The following is a 26046-nucleotide window of genomic DNA, read 5'->3' on the forward strand; positions in this document are numbered from 1 at the left end:
TGAGAATTATTTCAGCCTGATTAAGCTCGCTGGTATCTCAAAATACTGAAATATTATAATTACAAACAATAATAAAAAAAATATGTAATTACAAACAATACCAAACTGCAAAATAAGCATAAGAAAAGTCCCACGAAGTTCTGATTTTGCTACTTTTTCAATTCCAAATTCTTTCCCTAGGAAGTTTGATGCTGAGCCTGGCCTGTGGTGGGGAAGGAGGCCTGGGGCACAGCCACTGGACCTGCCTCTGGGATCTGGACCTGATGCCCAGCGAGTAGCCCACAGGTTGCGTCGCCCACAGGTTGCGTCCCCCACTGCAACACCCCTGGGAACCCGGGTGGGAGCAGCGGGTACAGGGGCCAGTGCAGAGTCGGGGCTTGGACCATCAGGCCTAGACCAGCACAGTGAGGCACATTCATTCATACACAGGAGTTGGATTTGCATTCTGAAAAGGTAGCACACATGACAGACCCGTGGGCAACCTGGCAGTGGCCAGGAAACCTGGCAGTGGCCATGCCACAGAGGGAGGCCCAGGCTGCAGCTGCTGAAAGGGACTCATGCCCCTCCCAGCTGTGCCAACTGAGGCCCCTCACGCTGCTGTGTGCCAGAGTTAGTTAAGAAGACACTGGAAGGCTGGGTGCAGTGGCTCACCCCTGTAATCCCAGCATTTGGGAGGCCAAGGTGGACGGATCACGAGGTCAAGAGATTAAGACCATCCTGCCAACATAGTGAAACCCTGTCTCTACTAAAAATACAAAAATTAGCTGGGCGTGGTGGCACACACTTGTAGTCCCAGCTACTCAGGAAGCTGAGGCAGGAGAATCACTTGAACCCAGGAGGCAGAGGTTACAGTGAGCCAAGATCATGCCACCGTACTACAGCCTGGTGACAGAGCAAGACTGTCTCAAAAAAATTTAAAAAAAAAACAAAAAGACACTGGAAGTAGGAAGATTTCTGTTCTACATCAGGACTTTCTTTGGAAACGAGGTAGACTCCTTTTGTTCTGTGGAAACCCAGGATTAACATCACCAGAGTGAGGGTGACAAGGTTAGTGAGGATGCTTGCACAGTCTGAGAAATGAATGGACTGTTTTGCATCAGTCCCTTCCCCTTTACCAATTTTAAAAATTTAAGGGGGAGAAAATATTTCAGCATGAGACTGAAATATTTTCAGTTCCTGAGGAAAATAACACTATTCCTCCATCCTTAGTATTCACTTAAACAAATGTTTTGCTAAAACCTTATTAAAAACTTTAAGCCCACCCAGGCACGGAAGGCTTTGCTTTTACAGCAGCTAAGGTATGTTTTCATTACCCCATGAGTGATGCTAATGCATTGTAAATAGTTCTTTATTATGAGTTTATGTAGTGCTTGGTGCCTAAAATAAATTTCATTTAAATATTTAAAATAACTGCTGAATATAAGCAATTTATTCTGATTATTGATAAAATAACATTCACATTCAAACCTATAAATCTGAGAAATCACTATTCCATATACACAGGAGGCCACAGTCAGCAGTCTAATAGTGCTGCTTACCAGAGTAGTGTAAACTTCTTTCAGAATCAGGGAACAATTCTAGATCACCCATGGTGAGAAGTAAGTGCTCTTCTCTTAGGCCACCGACACTTCCGATTGGGTCTTGACATCCCACCTATGGGCTGGTGTGTGCAACTCTCATTTCTACTTCCCTCCCCAGTTTTAAGAGTCACTGCGTCACACAAAAGTTGCAGCATTGGCCAGGCACGGTGGCTCATGTCTGTAATCCCAACACTTTGGGAGGCCAAGGCAGGTGGATCACGATGTCAGGAGTTCAAGACCAGCCTGGCCAACGTGGTGAAACCCTGTCTCTACTAAATATACAAAAATTAGCCAGGCATGATGGCACGTGCCTGTAATCCCAGCTACTCAGGAGGCTGAGGCAGAGAATTGCTTGAACTCGGGAGGTGGAGCTGGCAGTGAGCCGAGATCGCGCCACTGCACCCCAGCCTGGGCGACAGAGCGAGACTGTCTCAAAAAAACAAAAAGAAAAAAAAAAAAAAGCTGCAGCATCCCACACAAGACCCTGCTGATCTTCTGGGCTGTTATGTGGCCCGTCTACCAGCACCCTGTTAGTGTGCTTTTCAATAGGTCTTAGCCTCACCCACTTTATTCAAGCCTACTGTGGCAGGTACCTTTGTCAAACTTGAGCCTAACCATCCCACTGGCCAGGGTCCTGCTCATCGCTGTCCTCCTCAGAGCCAGCAGACACCCTCTTGATTCTCTGGAGTGCGGCCTTGATGCTCCTCTCAAGGTCACTAGTGCGTCTGTTGCTAGTTGGTTTGCTGCTGAGGTTTTGGCCAAGATCAGGGTGAACTTTCTTCAGTTTGACCCCTTGCCTTATGGCAGCCAGAATGTGCTCATTGACTGAGGCGTGGGGAGGGCGCATCGTTGGCACTTGCACCTTCCGGAGAGGAGCTCTGCCATGCCTTAGGGAGGCCAACACTTCATCCATAGATCCTGAAATTGAGTAAGCAGAGCTAGTACCATCAAGAAAACACATTCCCTTCCCAGAACATTATTGCTATGAAATTGTTAAATCTCACATCAGTTAACACCATGACTTAAACAAACAATCACTTCGTTAAGCAAATGCCTTGATTACCTGCTAACAATAAGCCTCCTGGTTGAATCCAGGATAGCTGAATAGCTCATGTTTTAGCTTAACCACTTTCTTTCTGCTAACTTCTTCAAATCCATAGCCACTGACAGGAACAGGCATGCACAACTTTTGTTAGAATTACTGTTTTTCAAGACAAATGTGATCTGTCCCTCCCATCCTGAAGAGAGTTACGGAAGCCTGGGGTGGAATAGTCTCACCCACTGTACATGACCTCTGAAGGATACCTCTGAAGCTGTATCTCCTTCATTACCCTGTCCAGCTAAAAATCTTTTTTAAAAAATTTTATCCTGCTCAATTTAACTTCAGTCTTGGCTATTAGTCAGTGATGACTCATTCTATGACAATGAAGTGAGTAGGTTTCTACACATGAAAAGGCTTAAAATAAAACTTCAACCGGCAACTCAATGAACCACCACCGGAGGGGTGGCACTGGCACATTTTTCTATATATAATGTGTTTAATTCCACCTACATTACCCTGAGGTAGCTTACATACTTTATTTTTGAGTATGTGAAATGCTGTCAAAACACAAATTAGATCAGAGCTTCAAGGCGTTAGTGAGGAGAAGCTATTTTTCACTCTGGCACCTGGAGACCCCTGAGAGGGTAAAATCTTTCATCGCCCACTGGAGACAGGCCTGCCTGTGGCCACTAATTTAGAGATCTTCCAGGTAAGGCTTCAAGATTAATAATCAATTCTAGTTCAGGATTGAAAGGCCATGCTGTGGCTAACAAAAGGCTATTTTGCTTTGGATTTAAACCTATACCTCCTTATTACAATTTCCTTCTGGGGGTAATGAGACAGGTTTCACAATCAAGGGCATTCTCTGGTGCAAATTCACACTTTCTTTTTCTTTCCTGTGATTTAGCAGTGTTTGTGAGTTGAACAGAACTTCCCAAAACCATGTGCATTAAATCTGGGATGGGAATGTGGCACCCCACAAAGATCTGCCCACTTCCAAAGTCTGATCTAGACACAGCCATGCAAACTCTTTACTTTTCATTCACAGGACAGTTGTTGCAAACCCCATGGAAACAGGCCATTGGGTCTCCACCTAGTATTTGGACATTTTCATTTGTACCTGGTTCTAGGTACAGTGAAGCTCTGAACTCAGAATAGCCAGATTGCTCAATTAACCAGAATCAGTCTGGAACTGTTATATCATTCATAACACCTAATACAGTAACCTTGCACAGTTTAGGTGGAGGTGCTTAAGCATACTTTTAAAAACAAATTTACATAAATTTTGTTAGGCTATTCTAAAGTGCACACACACACACACCAAAGCAATAGGCTCCAAGTCTAGGCAGATTCAGGCCATTCTCCTCAAAACTTAATGTCTAAAGCCATAATTCGAATTCTGAGAACTATAGCCCTATTAAAGAAATTGTCAAGAGCATTCAGTGTACTGCACTTGCCAAGACAAGTGGCCCACTTTTTCTTTCTGATCCATTACACTTTAGAAAGACTTCCAACAGTAAGGGTTCCCAGTGTGCCAGTCAGTCTGCAAGAACAACCTTCTACATTCTGGCTAATATGCTTCTACAGTAATTTCCAACCAGTATTCTGCTTAAAATACAAAAACTGGATTCTGTAAAGGACTCAGAGATGCAACAGTAAGCATAGTTTAAAACCGTACTGAAAAGTATTCCAATGGCAGAAATCAAATACATACTGAAGTCTTAAGAAACTTCAAATAGGTTGATACTTTAACCACCTCAGAAATCCCAAGTCATGTGATCATTAAATGTATAGAGATGGTTTCTTCAAACTGAATTAACATTTATGATTTGAAGATGATGGCTTCTGAAGCTAGAATGCTTCAACAGCTTAACAACTCATGGGGGAGCAGGGACAGAATTCCAGTGGATTACCTGGACATGGAAAACTTTCCAAGGAGTCACGTGGTCTCTCAGCAGGTGATTCACACACTAGAGGAAGTGGCTGGTCATCTTTCACTGGAGCCCGGAAGCCTAAGTTCTGATGAGTTGCAGCTTGAGAGGATGAGGACAGAGCAGGGAGAGGAGGCGGTGGGGGTAGGGGTGGGGGTGGTGGTGGAGGAGGAGGAGGAGGTGGTGGCAGTGACAGTTCCTCACTGGATTTGGAATGTGTTTGATCACCAACTGGAACAAAAACCTGGACAGGGATATTTCCATGACAGTCTTGACACTTGGGGCTTTTCACGTTACCAGCTTCCGATAGGGGAACGCCTCTAGTTTTCCTAGAGGACGGGTGAATTACTGACACAGCCTGGGAAGCTGGCAAGCATGTCTGCTGGGAAAGGTCGCCTGGCAGGTTTGGAGCCACAGGTTCTGAGCCAGAGGTGTTTCGGACAGATTGAGCTAGGCGTTTCTGAAAATGAAAAACCATGGTGAGGAATCTGCCACAAGTTCAAACCATCAAAATGCTGAAACTTTCTAGAAATCTATAAACACATGCGTTTCTATGCATGGATGGTCTAATTCACAAAGTGGCTCCTTCTTGTTTGTACAGCCATCCTTGCTACCAAAGCCATTTTTCATGGATTAAAAGATAAGCATTTATATCCTTTGATCAAGTATTACCTTCTCTGTAGTAAAATGAAGATACGAAAGCATACATATAGAGGAAAATAGTCATCAATTTTTAGTATGGAAAATTAGAAATGCTAAAATACAAATTATAGGATATTAGTTGAAAAAAGTGTGACAAATCTATTCAAAATATTAAGTAGCCGGCAAAAGAGCAAGACTCTGTCTCAAAAAAAAAAAGCCATAAAAAGTGAAATAGTACAACGCCTGAAACATCTGAAAAAATCAGATGATACAGTGTTCAGTGAAAACCAGATATAAAATATGTATTATGATTAAAAATGAGAAAAGTTCTATGAAAAATGCCAGCACAGTGGACATCCAAGTGGCAGCTATAACAAAGCCTGTGGATATTTCTTTTCTCTTACTTTTAGGCTTAGAGTTAATTTCATAATTAAGAAAATGTAAATTGAAAAAGTTCTGGTCTTTCAGGTATTCATTTGATAAAGAAAAACCTAGCCCTACAAAGAGCTAATCTTGAGAGGAGGTCCCTAAAGAAGGCACTGATTAGCCAATGAAACATAAAATGTAATACTATGAACTCATTAAAATGAACTAGCTCTATACATATTAACATGAATATATCTCAAAAACCTAAGTTAAAGAAACTGGCAAAGGATGCATTCAATATGACCCTATTAATGCAAACACACACACACCATGCAATCCATGATAAACTCAAGGAGTATTTCCATTTCCCTTACATTCTGCTCCTTTCAGGACAAATAGCAACATGGCAACAAGCCCCCAAACCTCCCTGATGCAGACACAGCCATGCAGCTGCCGTCCTGCAGCCTTCTGTCAGAGAGCATGCCAGCAGAATTCAAATCCCAGAAACTGGGCCAGAGGGCTAAACGCCAGTGCTCACCCAACTGATCTCCATCCAACTGATCAGGTCATGCCTGATGGGGTTCCCTGAACCACCCAAAGATGCTTTCTGTGGCATCCGGGCTGCAGCATGTCACTGTGACTCTGGACTGTTAAGTTCTACCTTTATTTTTTTGTAGAGACAGGGTCTCACTGTGTTGCCCAGGCTGGTCTCAAACTCCTGGGTTCAAGCAATCCACCTGCCTCAGCTTCCAAAAGTGCTAGGATTACAGACTTGAGCCATGGCGCCTGGCCGAGTTCTGCCTTATACTGCACAGGCATTCTGTCCACCCACGATAAATTAAATCCTTTACCTCACACAGCCCTTCAGATATTCAAAAAACTTCCTTGATCTCAACAGATACCATGTATCACATGATTTTATTTCTAGTTTTCTCCCTCTCCTACTTCCTCCCTTCCAAATGTGCTCAAATTGGCTATGTCCCCTTTAAGGGTGGCACTTCTTGGTAAACACAGAACTCCCTTATTCTACACAGGACGCCACTGTCCATACATGCCAAAAGCCCACAAGCTTTTGTCACACAGGTGGCTTATTAAGCTGAAGGAAACTGAATTCTCAAATTCTTTTACCCAAAATTTAAGCCACACAGACTTTCCTGTCACCCCATGCAAGCGCATACCTCCATACGAGCTTTTTTGGACTAGAAAACCAGTAATGTATCGCAATTTTGGGTGAACTTGTTAGCATTTAACTAATTGTTCCTGTTGGTCGTTGGGAGCTTAGGAGGCCTGATTCTGTCATTTCATTTTCATATCACCCACACATGAAAAAGTAATATTCTGTATTGCCAAACAATTCCTTGATCTGAGTGAGGGCTGAGGAGACGGGCTGGCTGCCCTTGGATCCCTTCCTCTACACTGACTCCATTCTGTTCATCGAAACTCTCTTGGTGATGGTGACCAGCCAGTTCCTCTCCAGCTCACTGGCTCTGCATTTATCTAGTATTCATGCAGCTCCTTCAATTCATGCTTTCCACTGCAGTTCACACCCAGGCCCCGATCCAGGGCAGTCACATCAGAATTTCTGTGGGTGGGGCTGGGCCTTAGTACTTAGAAGAAGCTCTCCAGAGGATCTGGATGTGTTGCCCAAGCTGAGAAGCCCTGTGTGGCCCTGGAGTAAGACCTGGCTTCAATTCCTGCTGTTTAACCTTGAACTAAGTTGTGTAACCAACTATTCTGAACCTTGGTAACTCATTTGTAAAGTGGTGATGAAACTATCTCACAAGGTTGTTTCAAGAACTAAGTGAGAGTGAATGTGAAGTGCCTAGCATGGTGCCGGGTATATGAAAGGCATCAGATACCTATTCCAGAATCTTTTCTGGGACAAAGTGGGTTGTTTCCTTTTCTGGGGCTACAACAAACTTGGGTCTTTGTGATGGGGCTGGGGAATGAAGGCAGGTCTATGTTTTATAGTCAGTAAATTCAATGATATTAAGCCCCTATTTACTTTTTTTTTTTTTTTTTTTTTGGAGACAGAAGAATCTCACTCTGTTGTTCATGCTGGAGCGCAGTGGTGCAAGTTCGGCTCACTGTAACCTCCGCCTCCCAGGCTCAAGTGATTCTTGTGCGTCAGCCTCCCAAGCAGCTGGGACTACAGGCATGCACCACCATGCCCAGCTAATTTTTGTATTTTCAGTAGAGATGGGGTTTCACCACGTTGCCCAGCCTGGTCTCAAACTCATAGCCTCAAGCAATCTGCCCGCCTCAGCCTCCCAAAGTGCTAGGATTACAGGCGTGAGCCACCGTGCCTGACTCCCTACTTATATTGTTTTAAAAAACCTATTTACCTTTAGATAAATGTTTGAGGTGATGGATATGCTAATTACCCTGATTTGATCATTACACATTATATACCTGTATCAAAATATCACACTATACTTCATAAATATGTACAGTTATTATGTGTCAATTAAAAATAATAAAAGCTAAAAATTATTTTTTGAATCTTCATAGCAGCTTTTTTTAATTAAAGGAATTTATCTCTAATAATAAAGTCAAGAAATAGGAAAAAAATTACAGACTCAGGATCATTTTCTGGAGGAAATACAAATGTAGGCCTGTAACAGAGGGCATAAAAAATAACATTATTCTCATAAGTATGTACTTTAAAAAAAAAAAAAGAAAAAGGAAAGTTGTAGATATCAAAAAAAAACCCCATTTTACTTTTAACAGGGCACTTTCACTACACTTATATCACAATGCTGCCTGGATAACATTTTAAAGAACTGTTTATTACAAATGAGGGGAAATGCCAGCTAAATCAAGGGAGTTGAACAGTTTTCAGTTTTCCCTGCCAATCTAAACCACCAGTGCCAGTTAGGACTACTCAGTCAGGAGTGCAGAGCAGGAACCCAAGCGTGTTGTGATGTCAAAAACAGTAATTATTTTATATCTTGGGTTTTGAATCACTGATATTCTATTTTTGTTGTTTTTTACTGATATACCAGAAATAATGGTATTTTTTTAAATGTTCACGTTCTGCATGACCTGTTCTTAATACTTTATACTTTCCTCTTTTTTAGGGTGGTCTTCATTTATTTCCCCAGAAGTGTAGATGAGGTGACTTTTTATAGAACTTACATCTTTAAATGCTCTCAATCGTTGGAGTGTTTTTTGACGTTCTTGGTTGATCCATTCTTTTTTCTTTTGCTCCTCTTCTTTTATCTTGTCTCTTTTCTATATTTAAACAAATGTATATTTCTAAATTGCTCAACATTACAAAAAATGTCTCGTACCCCAACACTACCACCCCAAAGCTGCGCCCAGGCTGCAGGCCTGGAGGCAAATGGCTGACAGCTGCAGGTCCAGGGCAGCGCAATTCCAGTTTCCACAAGTCTAGGCCTACATGTCACGCTACACAAACACAGAACATTTTCCTTCAGAGGAGACTCACCATCTGAATACTGTGATGCTGACGAGAGTATCTTATGCTTTCTTCAGCCTGTTGCAATCTGAGCCGATGATTTTCTTTGCACTGATCCTGGTGGAATAATACAAATCACCTACATGGTTTTTAATGTTACCCTGGTATAGCATAAAAGGTTAAAAGAAAAAAGCACTGTCCAGTTCTGGTGTGGCCCAATGGTACTGTCTCCTCCACAGTCTATGATGAGGGTTGCCTGGCTGCTTGTGGAAATAATTTGTTCCCAGCAGAGTGCTTTAAGAGATGAAAAATAATCCACCAACCCATGAGAGGACATATAGGGAGCCCCCACTCTTAAATGGGATGTGTCCCAACAATGTTTTAATGTGATTGTTTTAAACACATTTCCCCATAACATTATAAATACTAATTACATTTCCAAGCGTACCTACAAAAGCAGAGCAACCTACAAATACCTAAAAAATTATAACTGTGTTTCACTTGTGCTTAACCACTCACTATACCAATATATAATAGGCTATATGTACATAAGATCCTTAATCTATGTAAAAAATAATACAGTAATACTCACAGATAATACTAACCCTTACTGAGTAGGTTTTAGCCTCAATGCCAAGTACTTTTCATGCCTTATACTACTTTATCCTCGCATGAAATTTGTATTATTACCACTATTGTCCTTTTTTTTTTTTTTTGAGACTGAGTTTCGCTCTTGCTGCCCAGGCTGGAGTGCAATGGTGCGATCTGAGCCCACTGCAACCTCTGCCTCCCAGGTTCAAGCAATTCTCCTGCCTCAGCCTCCCAAGTAGCTGGGATTATGGGTGCCGTGCCGGCCTATCATCCTCTTTTAAAAGATGAGAAAACTGTAAGCTCAAAAGAGATTTAAGTAATTTGCCTAAGGTCACATGGCTACCTAAGTGGCCAAGCTGTGATCTGAACCCAAGTTGAGAGCTCACCTCAACTACCATTCTATTAACCGAGTGCTTTCCAATTCCAACATTTCCAGAATCAGTGGAAAGAGCTCCTCTAAATGGGGTGGGGGAGTGATTGTATCTTTAGAGTGAAGGTTACTGCTCCAAGTCTGGATAAGAGAAGGCATAGGAGCATTATATATATATATACATAAAACACTGCCAAGGAGGTAGAGGCATCTCTTCATCCACAGCACCATGGAAGTGCCAAAGGAGACTCCTGGGTTCATGGGTTTTCTGAAATGTGGAGCAAAGGGCAAATGCCTGTATATCTTCAAATCCTCTGAATAACAGTTCCTAAATCCAGAAGTACAATTCTTAAACATGAGCATATAAAGAATATACTCTTCTAACAAAGTTTTTTATTTTTATTTTTTATTAGAGACAGGGTCTTGTTCTGTCACCCCGGCTGAAGTGCAGTGGTACAATCATAGCTCACTGAAGCCTCGACCTCCTGGCCTCAAGCGATCTTCCTGCTTCAACCTCTTGAGTAGCTGGGACTATAGGTGCGCACCACAGAGATGAGGTCTCACTGTATTGTCCCTGGTCTCAAACTTCTGGTCTTAAGTGATTCTCCCACCTCAGCCTCCCAAAGTGCTGGGATTACAGGCATGAACCACGGCACCTAGCCAAGTTTTTTTTTAACTATTTGTATTTAGATGGAAGAGTAATTAACATTTTTGTAAGCTACAAAAGTCACAATTTTCATGTTTTCTTAATTCTAATTAGAATAGTAGGCCGGGCACAGTGGCTCACGCCTGTAATCCCAGAACTTTGGGAGGCTGAGGCAGGTGGATTGCTTGAGGTCAGGAATTCAAGACCAGTCTGACCAACATGGTGAAACCCCATCTCTACTAAAAATAAAAAATTAGCCGAATATGGCCGGGCACTGTGGCTCACACCTGTAATCCCAGCACTTTGGGAGGCCGAGGCGGGTGGATCACCTGAAGTCAGGAGTTCAAGACCAGCCTGGCCAACATGGTGAAACCCCATCTCTATTAAAAATAGAAAAATTAGCCAGGTGTGGTGACGTGCACCTGTAATCCTAGCTATTCTAGGGCTGAGGCAGGAGAATCGCTTGAACTCTGGAGACGGAGGTTGCAGTGAGCCGAGATCACGCCACTGCACTCCAGCCTGGCGACAGAGCGAGACTCCATCTCAAAAAAAAAAAAAAAAAAAGCCGGATGTGGTGGCAGGCACCTGTAATCCCAGCTACGTGGGAGGCTGAGGCAGGAGGCTCGCTTGAACCTGGGAGGCGGAGGTTGCAGCGGCCGAGATCGCGCCACTGCACTTTAGACTGGGAGACAGAGCGAGACTCCGTCTGTCTCAAAAAAAAAAAAAAAAAAAAAAAAAAAAAAAAAAAAAAAGAGAAAAGTATAGTAAATATGAGTAAATACATATAAAAGTCTGTATAAAAATGATATATAGAAGCTTCCTTTTCTGCTGGAAAAAAATTAAATTTCTTAGTGTTATCTTTTTATGTATTCATGGATTTTTAAAAATTAAGAAAAAATCACCAAATATAAGGTCTGAGGTGAACTGAATATTATCTGTAATTGTTTTGTATACTCAATAATTTACAGTAAAATATATTTAGAATTGTTATAGTTGGTTATTAGTAATAGAGTTTCTACCTATTGTGGTTTTTAAAGTACCTGTGGTCCAGCGGCGATGGCTCACACCTGTAATCCCAGCACTTTGGGAGGCCAAGGTGGGCGGATCACTTGAGGTCAGGAGTTCAAGACCAGCCTAGCCAACATGGCAAAACCCTGTCTCTACAAAATATACAAAAATTAGCTGGTCGTGGTGGCACGTGCCTGTAAACCCAGCTACTTGGCAGGCTAAGGCACGAGAATCGCTTGAACCTAGGAGGCAGAAGTTGCAATGAGCCAACATCATGCCTCTGTACTCCAGCCTGGGTGACAGAGCAAGACTCTGTCTCAAAAAAATAAAAATAAAGTGTCTGTGCATGCAATGGGCATTCAACAAATAGTTGTTGAATGAATAAATTAAAACCCTGAGATTTGCTAAATGCTTAAATCCTAAGAGAAAAAAAATATTTTTAAGAAAAACATTTAAAAGCATTTTAACTATAGTCATGGATAAGTACATACGTACATAAGCCATGGATAAGTACAGAAAAGTAATCACTGTGTTGGTAAAAACCTTATTTCAGTACCTCTTTATCCTTCATACAAGAATAAATTTCTGGAAGAGAAAATAAAAGAAAGCCGCTCTGAGCGTATCTACCTTTCTACTCCGGAGAGAGGCTCTTTTGGCACAGATCCTGCCCCGTTTAGACTCCAGCTGCTGGCACTGCCTTCTGAGTTCTTTCACTTCCAAATTCTTATCATCCTGCAGCCCCACCACACAGTCAATGACTTTAAGTTCCTCTGGACTTTCACATGGATCGTAATAGACAACTTCATTCTGTTTCTCTAAAAATGTATTAATGATTGTTTAAAACACATTTTATTATTTTCAAAAATGCACTGAATTTTTTTAAATGTAAGGAAAATAAAGATCACTTGTAATCCCACCACTGAGCACTATTAACATATATAAAAAATATACGTGTATATATACATGACTATATACATGTGTGTAAGTAGCATGTGTGTATATACATGTAAGTAGTGTATGCATGTATATATACATGTATATATAGACATACATATATACACATGCACACATACACACACATACTACTTATATAGCTACACATATCAATGGAGTTCTAAAAGAACATTTTCCATGGGATGGAAATAAATTTTTAGGCCAGGTACAGTGGCTCACGCCTGTAATCCTAGCACTTTGGGAGGCCAAGGCAGGCGGAACACCTGAGGTCAGGAGTTCAAGACCAGCCTGGCCCACATGGCAAAACCCCGTCTCTACTAAAAATACAAAAATTAGTTGGGCACAGTGGTGTGTGCCTATAATCCTAGCTACCTGGGAGGCTGAGGCAGGGGAACAGCATGAACCTGGGAGGCAGAGGTTGCAGTGAGCCGAGATCGTGCCACTGCACTCCAGCCTGGGCAACAGAGCAAGACTCCATCTCCAAAAATTAAAAAAAATTTTTTAAAGATAAATTTTAATGGCAGCATAGTATTCTCTAATTTAAGCAATCCATGTTGTTAGGCTGTTCCAATGTTCCATTATTATTCATTTCACTGTGACGAACATCTCTGTATAAATCTTTGTGTACACTTTTTATCACTTCCTTAGCAGATAAAAGGATCTTGATACCCATTGCCAAACTGCACTCCAGAAAGGCAACTTATATTCTACCAGTAATATATTATTAAGATGCCTTAGTCATATTTAATCTTGATTACATACTGATTTTTTTACAGTCACGCTTACTGTAACAAATTCAAACCCTCCAGAAGTACATAAAATAAACAGTGAAATTTTCTTGCTCCTTCCCCAAACCTTCTGAGTCATTCTTAGAGGAAAAACATTATGAACAATTTGGCATGCATCTTTCCAGGTTAACTTCTTTTTTTAATGTAATTTTTTCCCTAAATATGTAAAACGCTTATAACCTGAAACTACTGCAAAAAATTGTGAATACTCAGGATTAAACTAAAAGTTCAGGATCTATGTGAAGAACTTTATTAAACTTGGAGGAAATTTAGGAAAAAAGATTTAAATAAATGGAGAGAGACATACCATGTTCTTGGGTAGGAAGATTCAAAATTGCAAAGACCACTATTCTCCCCAAAGTAATCTCTAATTTTAAGCAAAATCACAATCAAAATTCCAACGAGTTTTTGTTTTGAACTTGATTCTAAATTTCATCTGGAAGAATAAAGGAGTGAAAACAGTCAGAAAACTTGTGGAGAAGTAATGGGGGGTTAACTTGCCTTACCAGACCCTAAAATGTGCTTCCAAGGTACAGTCATGGGAACAGTATGGAGCCAGCAGCAGAGCCACTCACAAACCAATGGAGGAGAACAACTCAGAAACAGACCAAAGTCAATCTAATGTTTAGCTTGAGAAATGTTAAACATTTAGGGAAAATGTTTTTAAAATCAGTGATTGGGACTGCTTAACAATTTGAGGGAAAGATTCAGTTCCTACCACAATCAAAATAAATTCCACCTGGACTAAAGAATTAAATGTTTTAAAAAGCAACATCATAAACATACAAAAAGAAGACATAAGTATATACTGACATAATTTTGGGATAGGAGAATACTGCCAGACAAAATACTAAAAGCAGAAGCCACAGGGGAAAAAAATTGATAAATGTGACTTCATAAAAATTAAATATTTCTGAAAGGCAAGAAAACGCAAATGACAAGGAGAGATTATTTGCAACATATGACAGAAAATAGAGGATATTATTCCTAATGTGGAAAGGAAATATTCCAAAGAAAAATAGACAAAGACTATGAATAGGCATTTCATAAAATAAATACAAATGGCTCGTAAACATACAAAATTTTGTTCAATATTCACTCATAATAAACGAAAATTGGAAGACTGTCATTTCCTTTGTCAAGTAAACAAAAATGCAAAAGAATGGCATGAGTCTGGGAAACATACACACTCATATTCTGCTGATGGGAGCATCTTTCTTCTTTTCTCTTTTTTTTTTTTTTTTTTTGGGACAGAGTCTTACTTTGTCACCCAGACTGGAGTGCAGTGGTGCCATCTCGGCTCCCTGCAATCTCCATCTCCCAGGTTCAAGCAATTCTCCTGTCTCAGCCTCCCAGGTAGCTGGGATTAAAGGCGTCCACCATCACGCCCAGCTAATTTTTGTATTTTTAGTAGAGACAGGGTTTCACCACGTTGGCCAAGCTGGTCTTGAACTCCTGACCTCAAGTGATCTGCCCCCTCAGCCTCCCAAAGTGCTGAGATTACAGGCGTGAGCACACCCAGCCTGGGAGCATCATTTTAAATGTACAACCTATCTAGAGGGCCATTATGTAGTATGAAATTTGGAAATCAGAAAATAATACAGAGGTGAGGAAAAATGTATCTCAGATGATTATGGTATTGTTATGTATCAAAATGAAAAATATACATTGCCCTTGACTCAATAACTCCATCCTTAGAAATTTATTCCAAGGAAATAATCTGTCCTATACTCAAAGACATGGGTAAAGGAAAGTTCACTACACTACTGTTCTAAACAGCTGAAATTTGGAAATCATGGTATATCCATAAAATAGAATACTATGCAGCCATTAAAATATTGATACTTTTATTATTCACTGAAATAGAAAGACAGTTATTATGTATTAAATGAAAAAGACTATTATGCATTGTATGCCTGTGTCAAAATATCTCATGCAACCCATAAATATATATATCTACTATGCACCCATAAAAATTAAAAATTTTTTAAAAAGATGTTACGCACTTGGTTAGTTTTGGTTAAAAATTTATATTTTTCTATATCAGCATATTTTAAAATCTACAAAGTTATAGAGCAAATTGTTACCACTAAGTGTCTCTTTTTTTTTTTTCCTTTTTGAGACGGAGTCTTGCTCTGTCGTCCAGGCTGGAGTAGAGTGGCACAATCTTGGCTCACTGAAACTTCCGCCTCCCAGGTTCAAGCCATTCTCCTGCCTCAGCCTCCCAAGTAGCTGGGATTACAGGCACGTGCCACCACACCAGACTTTGTATTTTTAGTGGAGACAGGGTTTAGTATTTTTGTATTTTTAGTAGAGATGGGGTTTCACCATGTTGGCCAGACTGGTCTGAACTCCTAACCTCAAGTGATCCGCCCACCTCAGCCTCCCAAAGTGCTGGGATTATAGGCATGAGCCACTGTGCCCAGCCAACCACTAAGCATGTCTAGATGATGGGATTCGGGTAATAATCATTTTTCTTTCTTTGTTTTGCTATGTGTTAACAATGAATATATTATTTGAATAATAAACCACTGAAGGAAAACTTTAGGAAATTTGCAGATGTTATAATTTACAAAAAGTAATTGATAATATGGTATTTCCTTAAATTTATAATTTAAACATTGTAATCTATATACTTAAATATAAATTTTACCTTTTATAAGTCTTTTAAGGGAGTCCAACTGTGTAGTAAGCAGTATTTCTTCATTTTTTAATATCTCAAATTTAACTTCATATAGTTCTAACTGAATTTCATAAAATTGTATTTCTAATTCATCTACAACATTTATATTTTTTTCTTGTTCTGGAAGATCTTCCATCTTATTTTCATAGAAAAAAGAAAAATAAGTTAAAATAAATTAGTATATTAAAAACAAACTTTAGAAGCATTATAGCTATTTTCTATTCCTTGTTCAGCACTAAATATAAAAAAGCAAATAGGAAAGAAACTCATTTCATCTAGTGATGCAAATACTTTATATCATCCTTGAAACAGAGGAAAACATTTAGGTTTTGAGAAACATAAATGGCAATGAGGTATTATTATGTATTGCATATTGGTGTCCCCCCAAATTTCGTATGTTGACACTCTAACTCCTAGTGTGATGTTATTTGGAGGTGGGTCCTTTGGAAGTAATTAAGTTCAGATTATGTCAAAAGGATAGCACCCCCGTCATGGGATTAGTGCCCTTATTAGAAGAGAAAGACAGGGATCACTTTCTTTCTCTCTAAACATACACACAGAAGAAAGGCTATATGAGCACTCAGTTAAGAAGGCAGCTGTCTACCAGACAGGAAGATGATCTTCACTGGACAGTGAATCTGCAGGCACCTTGATCTTGGACTTCCCTGCCTCCAGAACTGTGAGAAATACATGTCCGTTGTTTAAGCCACCAAATCTGTGATAGTTAATCTTGTTATAGCAGTCTGAGCCAACTAAGACAGGTGTTTACAGTGTTTTCTGCTTTAAAGTCATAAGATCATAGGAAAAAACTTAAGTGACTATGATCCTTCAGTGAAGTATCTCTTTGATTATTTTAAAGTTGTACTGAAAACATTGCTGGATTGATTTTCAAGTACAGTACCCACTTCAATACTGAGCTCGGTGTTACTATAAAGTGAATCCTACAATATGGTATTTTGAAACATTTTAACCAAAGGAAAACTATGTCTAACCTTCCGTAGAAGATGGTGTTGGAATAAGTGAAGAAAAGAAGCTCTTTAACGATGCCTGGAAAGAAAAGTGCTATCTAAAAATAAAAGTGTCCTTTACTACATGGTCTCACTTATAAGTGGGAGCTAAGTAATATGTATACACAGACAGTGTGGAATAATAGACACTGGAGACTCAGAACAGTAAGAGGGTGGGAGGGGGGACGAGAAATATTTAATGGGTACAATTACATTATACAGGTGATGATTATACTAAAAGCCCAAACTTCACCACACACAATATATCCATGGAACAAAACTGCACTTGTATCCTTTATTTATACAAAATTTTTAAAAAATAAAAGTGTATTTTTAAAACAAAGTTACATTTATCTTTGTCTTACCTTTCCCTGAATTTCAGCTCTTTTGTGATTTAAACACAACTCTTTCGCTCTCATGAGTTGCAGAGTCTCTCGAGCTAGCATTAGCCTAAGTTTTTCCAACCTGGGAACTGCTGTGGCCCAGGCAGCCTGGCCAAATCTCTTCGCATCCTGTTCCATTTCTTTCCGCATTACTGTTGGATTATAAAAATAAAATATAATTACACCTCATTAAAAAGGGAAACATTTATCACGAACTAATCCTTTCTTTATTGCCTCCATTCTATCAGCAGAACATCCTTTTTAAAAGAAATTCTGTTTTATTAACTTTTTTATTATTATAAAAATAATACATGGCCATTGATATAAAATTTTAGGCATTCCATTTTTAAAAAGACAGTAAGTCATGATCTCACCTAGTTGAGGCAACTGCTTCTTATATTTTGGCACACTTGCTTCCATATTGTTTCTATGTCTAGCTAGACAGACAGGCTCATATGGATAGTTTGACCAAAAAACTAGGATCATCATTCTGCTTTATATCTTGTTGATTCTGCACAATATATCAGAAACTCTTGCCACTCATAAAAAAAATCAAGAATCATGCTTAACAGCTACACAGTTTTCTGTTTTATGAATGTACCAAAACTTAACAAACTGATAGACATTAAGTTGTTTCCTATTTGGTGTTTTTATCAACAATTATTTAAGACTAAAAAAAAGTCCTTCACTCAGCCCACAAGCCCCTGCATGGTCTGACCCCACCTGTCTTGCCAGCATTTTCCCTCACACCACATTGTCCTACACTCTTTGTGATCTAGCCCCGCAGGTTTTCTTTAAGCTCCTACTTGCCAACTTCCCTCACGCCAGGGGACATTTGCCAGTGCTATTCCTTTTGCCTGGAATACTCCTCACTTTTTTTTTTCTCTCAACTTCCATTTACCCTTCAGATACTGGGACAAGCGCCACTACTCAGAGGCCTTCAGTGACCACCACCCTGATCAAGCCCAATTTCTCTCTCACAGACCCTCAGAGCCGCATGTCTCTCTTCTTTGTGCCATTTATTGTCACTGCCATTTTCCATGTGCTTCAGTGAATAATTAAGATTTCTCTCCCTTCACCAGACTGTACAATGTCTCTCAATGCTTGACACTGAATTCTCAGCACCGAGAAAACATAGTGCCTAGTGAGTAAGAGGGACTCAAATGGTATGTGAATAAAATGACAATCAATTACATGTATCTTTGTATAGCATTTTTTAAATTATCACCTGCTAATGCTTTTACTGTCTCCTTAAAATAATTCACTGTGATATCTTGAATAGAGACAACAGCTTCTTCAGCCCGTCTGGTCCATTCTTCAGCTTCTTTCTCCAGGGCAACCACCCTTCTAGGACCTAGGTCATCCTCATCCAAGGACTTCTACAGACGAAGGGAAAACTGTCTTAGTAACAGCTAATAGTTATGTAGAGCCATTAGGAAATTGAAAGGAAATTGGTCACATGGATTAACTATACTACTACTCAGTCAATTAAATTTTCATTCATTCAGCAGTCCCTTACTGCGTATGAATAAGGTTCTAAGTTGAGCACCACCTGAAGACAAAAGGAAACTCTGGGGCATAAAGGGAAAAAAAAGCCTACTTTCACTTCACATGCCTAGAATAACTTTTTCTAGAGAGGAATGTTGTCAAATTATGCTTCTCTCTAGTAATAATAATACACAATTGTTTAAATAAGTGATCTGTGTTATCAAGCACACAATGTAGGGCCTGGAACAGAGCACTTAAGTGTTAGCTGTTGTTATCATTTCTTTTAGGGATATGTAATATAATCACCTAAAAGAAAATATCTGTATATTCATGCTTATAACATACTAGTATTGGTCTGAATGTTTGGGTCCCCCCAAAATGCGTATGTTGAAGTCTAAATCTCCAGTGTGATGGTATTTGAAGATGGGGCCTTTGGGAGGTAATTAGGTCATGAGGTGGAGCCCTCAAGAATGGGATTAATGCCCTTATAAAAAGAAGAGGAGACATAGGATCTCTCTCTCTCTCTGCTCTTCACCATATGAAGACACAGCAAGACAGTCCTCTACAAATTAAAAAACTGGCCTTCACAAGACATTGGATCTGCCAGCACCTTGATCTTAGACTATCCAGCCTCCAGAACTGTGAGAAAAAAAGTTTTGTTGTTTATAAGCCACTAATCTGTGGTACTTTGTTATAACAGCCTGAAGTAAGACATGTGCTGCTATGTCATCCAACTTGCAATTTCTCTTCTACAAAGCATAAGAAATATGTACAAGTTAGCCGACAAGGAATTACAAATCAAAGCCATAACAAGATACCACTTCACACCCACTAGGATGGCTGTAACCAAAGAGACACACAATAACAAGTGTTGGTGATGATGTGGACAAATTGGAACCCTCATTTACTGCTTTTGGGAATATAAAACGATGCAACCACTTTGGAAAACCATCTGGCAGTCTTTCAAAAGGTTAAACATTGAGTAATGATAGGACCCAGCAATCTTACTCCTCAGTATGTACACAAGAGCTATGAAAACATATGTCTACACAGAAACTTACACACAAACATTCACAGCAGAATTATTCATAGTAGCCAAAAAGTGGAAACAACCCAAATGTCCATCAACTGATGAATAAAATGCGATATAGTCACACAATGAATATTACTCAGCAATAAAAAGAAATGAAATCCTGATATTTGCTACAACATGGATTAGCCTTGAAAACACTGAGATAAGTGAAAGGACCACATATTGAATAATGCTGTTGCTATGTCCAGAGTAGGGAAATCCACAGAGACAGAAAGTAGATTGGTGGTTGCCCAGGGTTCGGAGTGACTAATGGGTACAGGGTTTCTTTTGGAGGTGAAAATGTCCTGAAATTACATAGTAATGATCATTGCACAACTTTGAATATACTAAAAATCACTGAATTATACATCTTTAATCTGTGAATGATATCTTAAAACAGCTGTTACTTAAAGAAAGGAAAAATATAGACAGGGTACGGTGGCTCACGCCTGTAATCCCGGCACTTTGGGAGCCCGAGGTAGGCAGATCACCTGAGGTCGGGAGTTCGAGACCAGCCTGACCAACATGAAGAAACCCCGTCTCTACTAAAAAAATATAAAATTAGCCAGGCATGGTGGCACACGCCTGTAATCCCAGCTACTTGGAAGGCTGAGGCAAGAGAATCACTTGAATCCAGGAGGCAGAGGTTGAGGTAAGCCAATATTGCACCATTGCACTCCAGCCTGGGCAATAAGAGCAAAACTCCATCTCAAAAAAGAAAAAAGGAAAAATATATGCAAGAAGTAGACTCTCCAAATAACAGACTTTCAAATAATGAACAGAACAACTTTATCCACAGGTTAGAGTGGCATGAGTTTCATCTAAATGTGATACTATTTTTATAGTACAATCATCTGGCAGGGGTCATGAGATTATATGTGGAAAGATGGCCCAGTGCAGGGGGCAGAAATCAAGAGACTTCGTAAGTGTCTTCTGATTCTCATTGTTGAGACCCAAGGCAAGCTATTTAACTCCTCTGGACTCTAGATTCATTTGTAACACTGGAATAAGAATGCCTTTTCTGAATGGTGTCACAAGGTTGTCTGATGGCTCAATGAAGCAAGAGCGATAACAGCATTTACTAAAATTTAAGTTACTGAATTACAATCTAGGGTCCTGCTATTTAAATTTTCATCCTATTTTAAGAAATCTGCATGAGTCCTTAGAGGAAAACAAGCTGAAGCAAATAAACATCACATCAAAAACAATTCATCAGGCCGGCCTCAGTGGCTCATGCTTGTAATCCCAGCACTTTGGGAGGCTGAGACGGGTGGCTCGCTTGAGATCAGGAGTTCAAGACCAGCCTGGCCAACATGGTGAAACCCCATCTCTACTAAAAATACAAAAGAAGTTAGCTGGGCATGGTGGTGCACATCTGTAATCCCAACTACTCAGGATGCTGAGGCAGAAGAGCTGCTTTAACCTAGAGGAGGTTGCAGTGAGCCAATATCATGCCACTGCACTCCAGCCTGGCTGACAAAGGGAGACCCTGTCTCAAAAAAATAAAAAAATTAATTGCCAGAAAAAACATTTAACTCTTTCAAATCTGTAGGAATCTTAAGCTATTAAGATGACCAACGTAAATGTCTTCATTTTCTATCAATGTTAAATATAAATTCAACATTTAAACATAAGGGTGAACTAGGCATAGTGGCTTACGCCTGTAATGCTATGCTTTGGGAGGCCGAGGTGGGCAGACTGCTTGAGCTCAGGAGTTCGAAACCAACCTGAGAAACATGGCAAAACCTCATCTCTATCAATAAATAAGTAAATAAATAAACATAAGGGCAAATCCAAACAAAAAGAGACTGAACATTAAGTATAAATAAAGAAATAATATATGACAAATGTGAATCTGATAAAATAAAAATTTTTAAAACAACATACCAAAATATCAAGCTTACATAAAGTTGCAACTTCTCGCATAGCCCTAAATGGCTGCAATAAGTACTGGAAGAAGATGGTTGCCACAGTAACTAATTCCTGGTACGCTTCATCTTCCTCTTGGTACAATTTCATTAATGCTACCATGGTGTTGGCTTTTCCGTGTCCTTGAATAACCTAGAAAGCAAATGTGAATAAAGCTCGAATCAGGACAGTATATTTAATACATACCCAACAAACTAAACTAAACAAAAGAAACCTTCATGTTCTCAACTTTTAATACATCAATTTTAAATATTGATTAAATAGGAAAATGTTATCATCCTCCATCAAAAATGCCCAATAAAACAAGAATGGTTAAGTAAAGTATGATATATCCATGGCAGAATATTATTACTGTAGTCATTCAGCACTGTGCTTCTGAAGACTGTTCAATAATATGGAGACTTTTGGCCAGGCACAGTGGCTCACGCCTGTAATCCCAGCACTTTGGAAGGCTGAGGCGGGTGGATCACTTGAGGTCAGGACTTCAAGACCAGACTGACTAACATGGAGAAACCCCGTCTGTACTAAAAATACAGAATTAGCTGGGCGTGGTGGCACACGCCTGTAATCCGAGCTACTGAGGAGGCTGAGGCAGGAGAATCGCTTGAACCTGGGAGGCAGAGGTTGAGGTGAGCGGAGATAGCACCATTACACTCCAGCTTGGGCAACAAGAACGAAACTCCATTTCAAAAAAAAAAAAAAGGAGACTTTTATAATATTAAATGGAGAGGCAGAGTGCAAAACTTAACCTCAACTATGCGCTAAGTATGCAGCGGAAAGGACCCAAAAGAAGGTTTGAGGTTGTGGATACTTTTTCATTTGACTTTTCTGACTGTAAAGGTTTTGTGAGGCTGTATTCCTTTTTAAAAGCTCATTAAGGGCCACGGCTGGTGGCTCACGCCTGTAATACCAGCACTTTGGGAGGCCAAGGCAGGCAGATCATGAGGTCAGGAGATCGAGACCATCCTGGCTAACACAATGAAACCCTGTCTATACTAAAAATACAAAAAATTAGCCGGGTGTGGTGGCGGGCACCTGTAGTCCCAGCTACTTGGGAGGCTGAGGCAGGAGAACAGCATGAACCCGGGAAGTGGAGCTTGCAGTGAGCCGAGATGGCGCCACTGCACTCCAACCTGGGTGACAGTGCAAGACTCTGTCTTAAATAAAAAAAGAACTCATAAAATATTACAGAGCTGTCTCCAAGCACTTCAGCATGTTGATTCTCTTCATGTCCCAGGTTAATAGTCCCAGTAAGCCCTTAGCAGTGAACTCATTTACAGAGCCTCAACTGTGGTTCCAGTCTCTGCTGGTTACAGCTTCTGGGGCAAGGCAGAAAATAAACTGAACAGTGTATAATCTAGGTGGACTCACTTGGTAGTAAATTATTTTACTCCCGCAAGAAGAGAAATAAAATCAAATAATATAGATTTTTTTCAACTAATACATTCTTAAATTCTTCTATTTCCATCCTTCTGCTTAAGGAGAAAGTGATCTACTTTCAGCTGTAGTTTTTTATCCAGGTAATAATATTATTATTATTTTTTTTTAAGTGAAAGCCTCGCTGCACAAAATTAAGACACACGCAAAAGTAAACTTAAGGCAAGTGATGCATTTCAGCCTTATTTCTTAGACTACTCAGAAAACTTTCAGAGTTAAAACATTCAGCTTCATTTTATATATCCTAGCAATACTAGCAATTGATCTAATTCTAGAATCAATTGCTTTTCTATTCTAAATATAAATATTAAAATTATATATTTGGACATGTTTTGAATTGAAGCTTCTTCCCCTCCCAACCCCTCATTTTTAAGTTCCAAATAAATACGTGAACTACACTAATGTGAACAGCTAGCTCAACAGTATGAACTACATTCATGCTATAGTACCCCAGAGTGAACTTAAATTTGGGAAAACTATAACTTTTCTGATAGTAACTACAGTAAAATACATCATATAAATGTTCGATTTTAAGGAGAAACCACCTATCTCTGTGAGAAACCGAGTGGGTAAAAAACAAGTCTGATTCAAAATGATACCATTTTTCACCTCATATCCTAAGGTGAAAATGATAAAGTTGAAGATCAAACGCTGACTGGCCTGAAACTCCCCTGTGGCTTCCTCATAAAGTGAAATCAACACATGAGAAGTGGGTGTGTAGATATTTACACATAAAACCCACAGTACAAAAATGACCCCACTAACGAGCTCCTTTTATAAAATCATTTTAATTTAGAAAGCTTATTCTATATTTAGCTTAGGCTGAATTCTTCTCTTCACCTCCCCTTCCTCAAAAGAATGCACAGAAAAAAACCATTCAGGTTAATAACAGCAGTGAGCCGAGACTCCAGCCTGACTCTCCTTAGTAAACTGTGAGTGTGGATTTAGAAGCCATATTTTCTCCTAAACCCTTCTATGAACTTGTACTTCCCCATCCCCTTAGGTTCAGTAGGTTTACCACTCAAATAATTACTCTCTCTCAAACTACCTCTTTCAAGCTTAAAAGGGCACTAATGCGGTTATTCCAAACTGATGAATAAAGTTCACTTTCTGCTGGCTTTCCATTTGACTAAGTATATATTACTTAAAACAAAACACTCTATCTCCTAAAAGCCATTTCTTCTATCCCATTCGCGACGTTCCCTCATACACAGACTTAGAATTGCTTACATTTAGTCCGTGTTATTCTTTCCTACATGGATGGGTTGTTTTCAGTTTTGCTTGCATATTTCTGGCATTTCCCGTTGCAACATCCTGCTCTGCCAGCATCTTCAGGGCAAAGGTTGGGGGCCTAGCCCAGCTCCCAGCTGCAAGTACACTAGGCTCTAACTTCGCTTGTCCTCTCTGCAGGCCCTCCCGGAGCTACCGCCGGTTTCCCGCAGCGGTCCCGCGCAGGTGAGGGCACCGGGGAGCCCACGGCCTTCTCCGCCCGCCGGCTCCTCCCCGTCAGCCGTCAGCCAGGGCTCTCGGCGCCGGGGGAGCCTCCCACAGGGTCCCAGGCCATGGAAGCGGGGACGAACGCCGGCGGCCCGGCCTCTCTTACCTGGCGCAGCCGCGCGTCCACCTCGACCCACCGCGCGCGCAAGGCCCGCTCCCGGAACTCGCACGGGCTCTCGCAGTCGGCCGCGCCGCCCTCAGCCGGGAAGAGCGCGTCGCGCACTGTGGCGCCGCCGCAGCCGTCGGCCGCCGCGCCCAGGTAGCGCTCCAGCTGCCCGCACAGCTCCTGCAGCGCCGCCTCGCCGGGGTCCGCGCGCGCCGGCCACAGCAAAGCCCACAGCCCGAGCCCCAGACCCCAGGCCCCGCCGCCGCCGCCCACATCCAACTCCGGCGGCAGCCGCGGGAAGCAGCGCTCCAGAGGCGGCCACAGCGCCGCCAGCTGCCGGTGCGCGCCGCGGAGCCCTGCGGCCGAGAGCAGGCCTGCCCAGCTGGGCGGGGACACGGCTGCCTCGGGCTTGGGCTCGGGCTCGGGCCCCAGCCGGGCCCCCTCGCGCCGCCGTCGCTGCTGCGCGGTGCGGTCGTGACAAGTCACAGCGAACTTGCCCTCCGCTTCGTTCCAAGCCACCAGGAAGCGCAGCCGGTGCCTCTCGGGCTCGGCGAAGAGGCCCTCCCGGACAGGCACCCAGCCCTCTAAGCTGTCGGGCTGCTCGTCTTCCATGGCAGTCGGCAGCAGCGGTCCTAGGGCTCGGCGGGCGAGGGCCTGGCCTGCTCGCACCGCCTGTCACGGGACAGTCCGAACCCGAGCATTTTTCACTGGAATCGAAACCGCGTCAGTGACCCAGCAGCGCCCTGGCCCCCGGCACCTCTAATTGGCTGACCCGGAGGTGGGGCTTACAAGAGGTGTTCGGGGTTGGTTGGGTGATAGACGACAGGGCCAGCGACAACCAATGAAAAGGTGAGACGGTGTCCCTCAGGAGTCAATCATCTCGCAACCCATTCAGGAGTCTGGGAAATACAGCTCTTGCCTCACCTTTTCCACCCAATACATAAGGACGTTGGAAAAATATCTGTTGAATCGGCGACTTGTTGTCTTAGTCTCCCACACTAAACTGTGAACTTCTTGAGAACAGGGACCAAGCTGATTTCCTTTTCTATCATCAGGGCCCTATTGAGTACATGGTTCCCGCCCTCAAGAATGTCACAAATGTGCT

The 26046-nt window shown here is 41.3% G+C and overlaps 2 protein-coding genes across 2 annotated transcripts in view; one reads left to right on the top strand and one right to left on the bottom strand.

Annotated features, from left to right (window-relative positions):
* Window positions 1-1407: 1407 nt before the first annotated feature.
* On the bottom strand, window positions 1408-25670 carry WHAMM (WASP homolog associated with actin, golgi membranes and microtubules). Its single transcript, XM_001082027.5, has 10 exons — window positions 24942-25670; window positions 21860-22033; window positions 18641-18791; window positions 17395-17564; window positions 15993-16158; window positions 12225-12412; window positions 9013-9099; window positions 8700-8795; window positions 4536-5013; window positions 1408-2498 (listed from the first exon to the last, which is right to left on the bottom strand). Exons 1-10 carry the CDS (start codon window positions 25551-25553, stop codon window positions 2191-2193), a joined length of 2430 nt encoding a protein of 809 aa, XP_001082027.5. The 5' UTR covers window positions 25554-25670; the 3' UTR covers window positions 1408-2190.
* FSD2 (fibronectin type III and SPRY domain containing 2) overlaps window positions 24672-26046 on the top strand; it is a 64667-nt gene continuing 63292 nt past the window's right edge. The window contains exon 1 of the mRNA XM_077940127.1: window positions 24672-25790. The gene's annotated coding sequence lies outside the window, so the exon portion shown is untranslated. The remainder of the gene's footprint in view (window positions 25791-26046) is intronic.

The sequence above is a fragment of the Macaca mulatta genome, chromosome 7, assembly GCF_049350105.2.
Source record: "Macaca mulatta isolate MMU2019108-1 chromosome 7, T2T-MMU8v2.0, whole genome shotgun sequence".
Taxonomy (NCBI): domain Eukaryota; kingdom Metazoa; phylum Chordata; class Mammalia; order Primates; family Cercopithecidae; genus Macaca; species Macaca mulatta.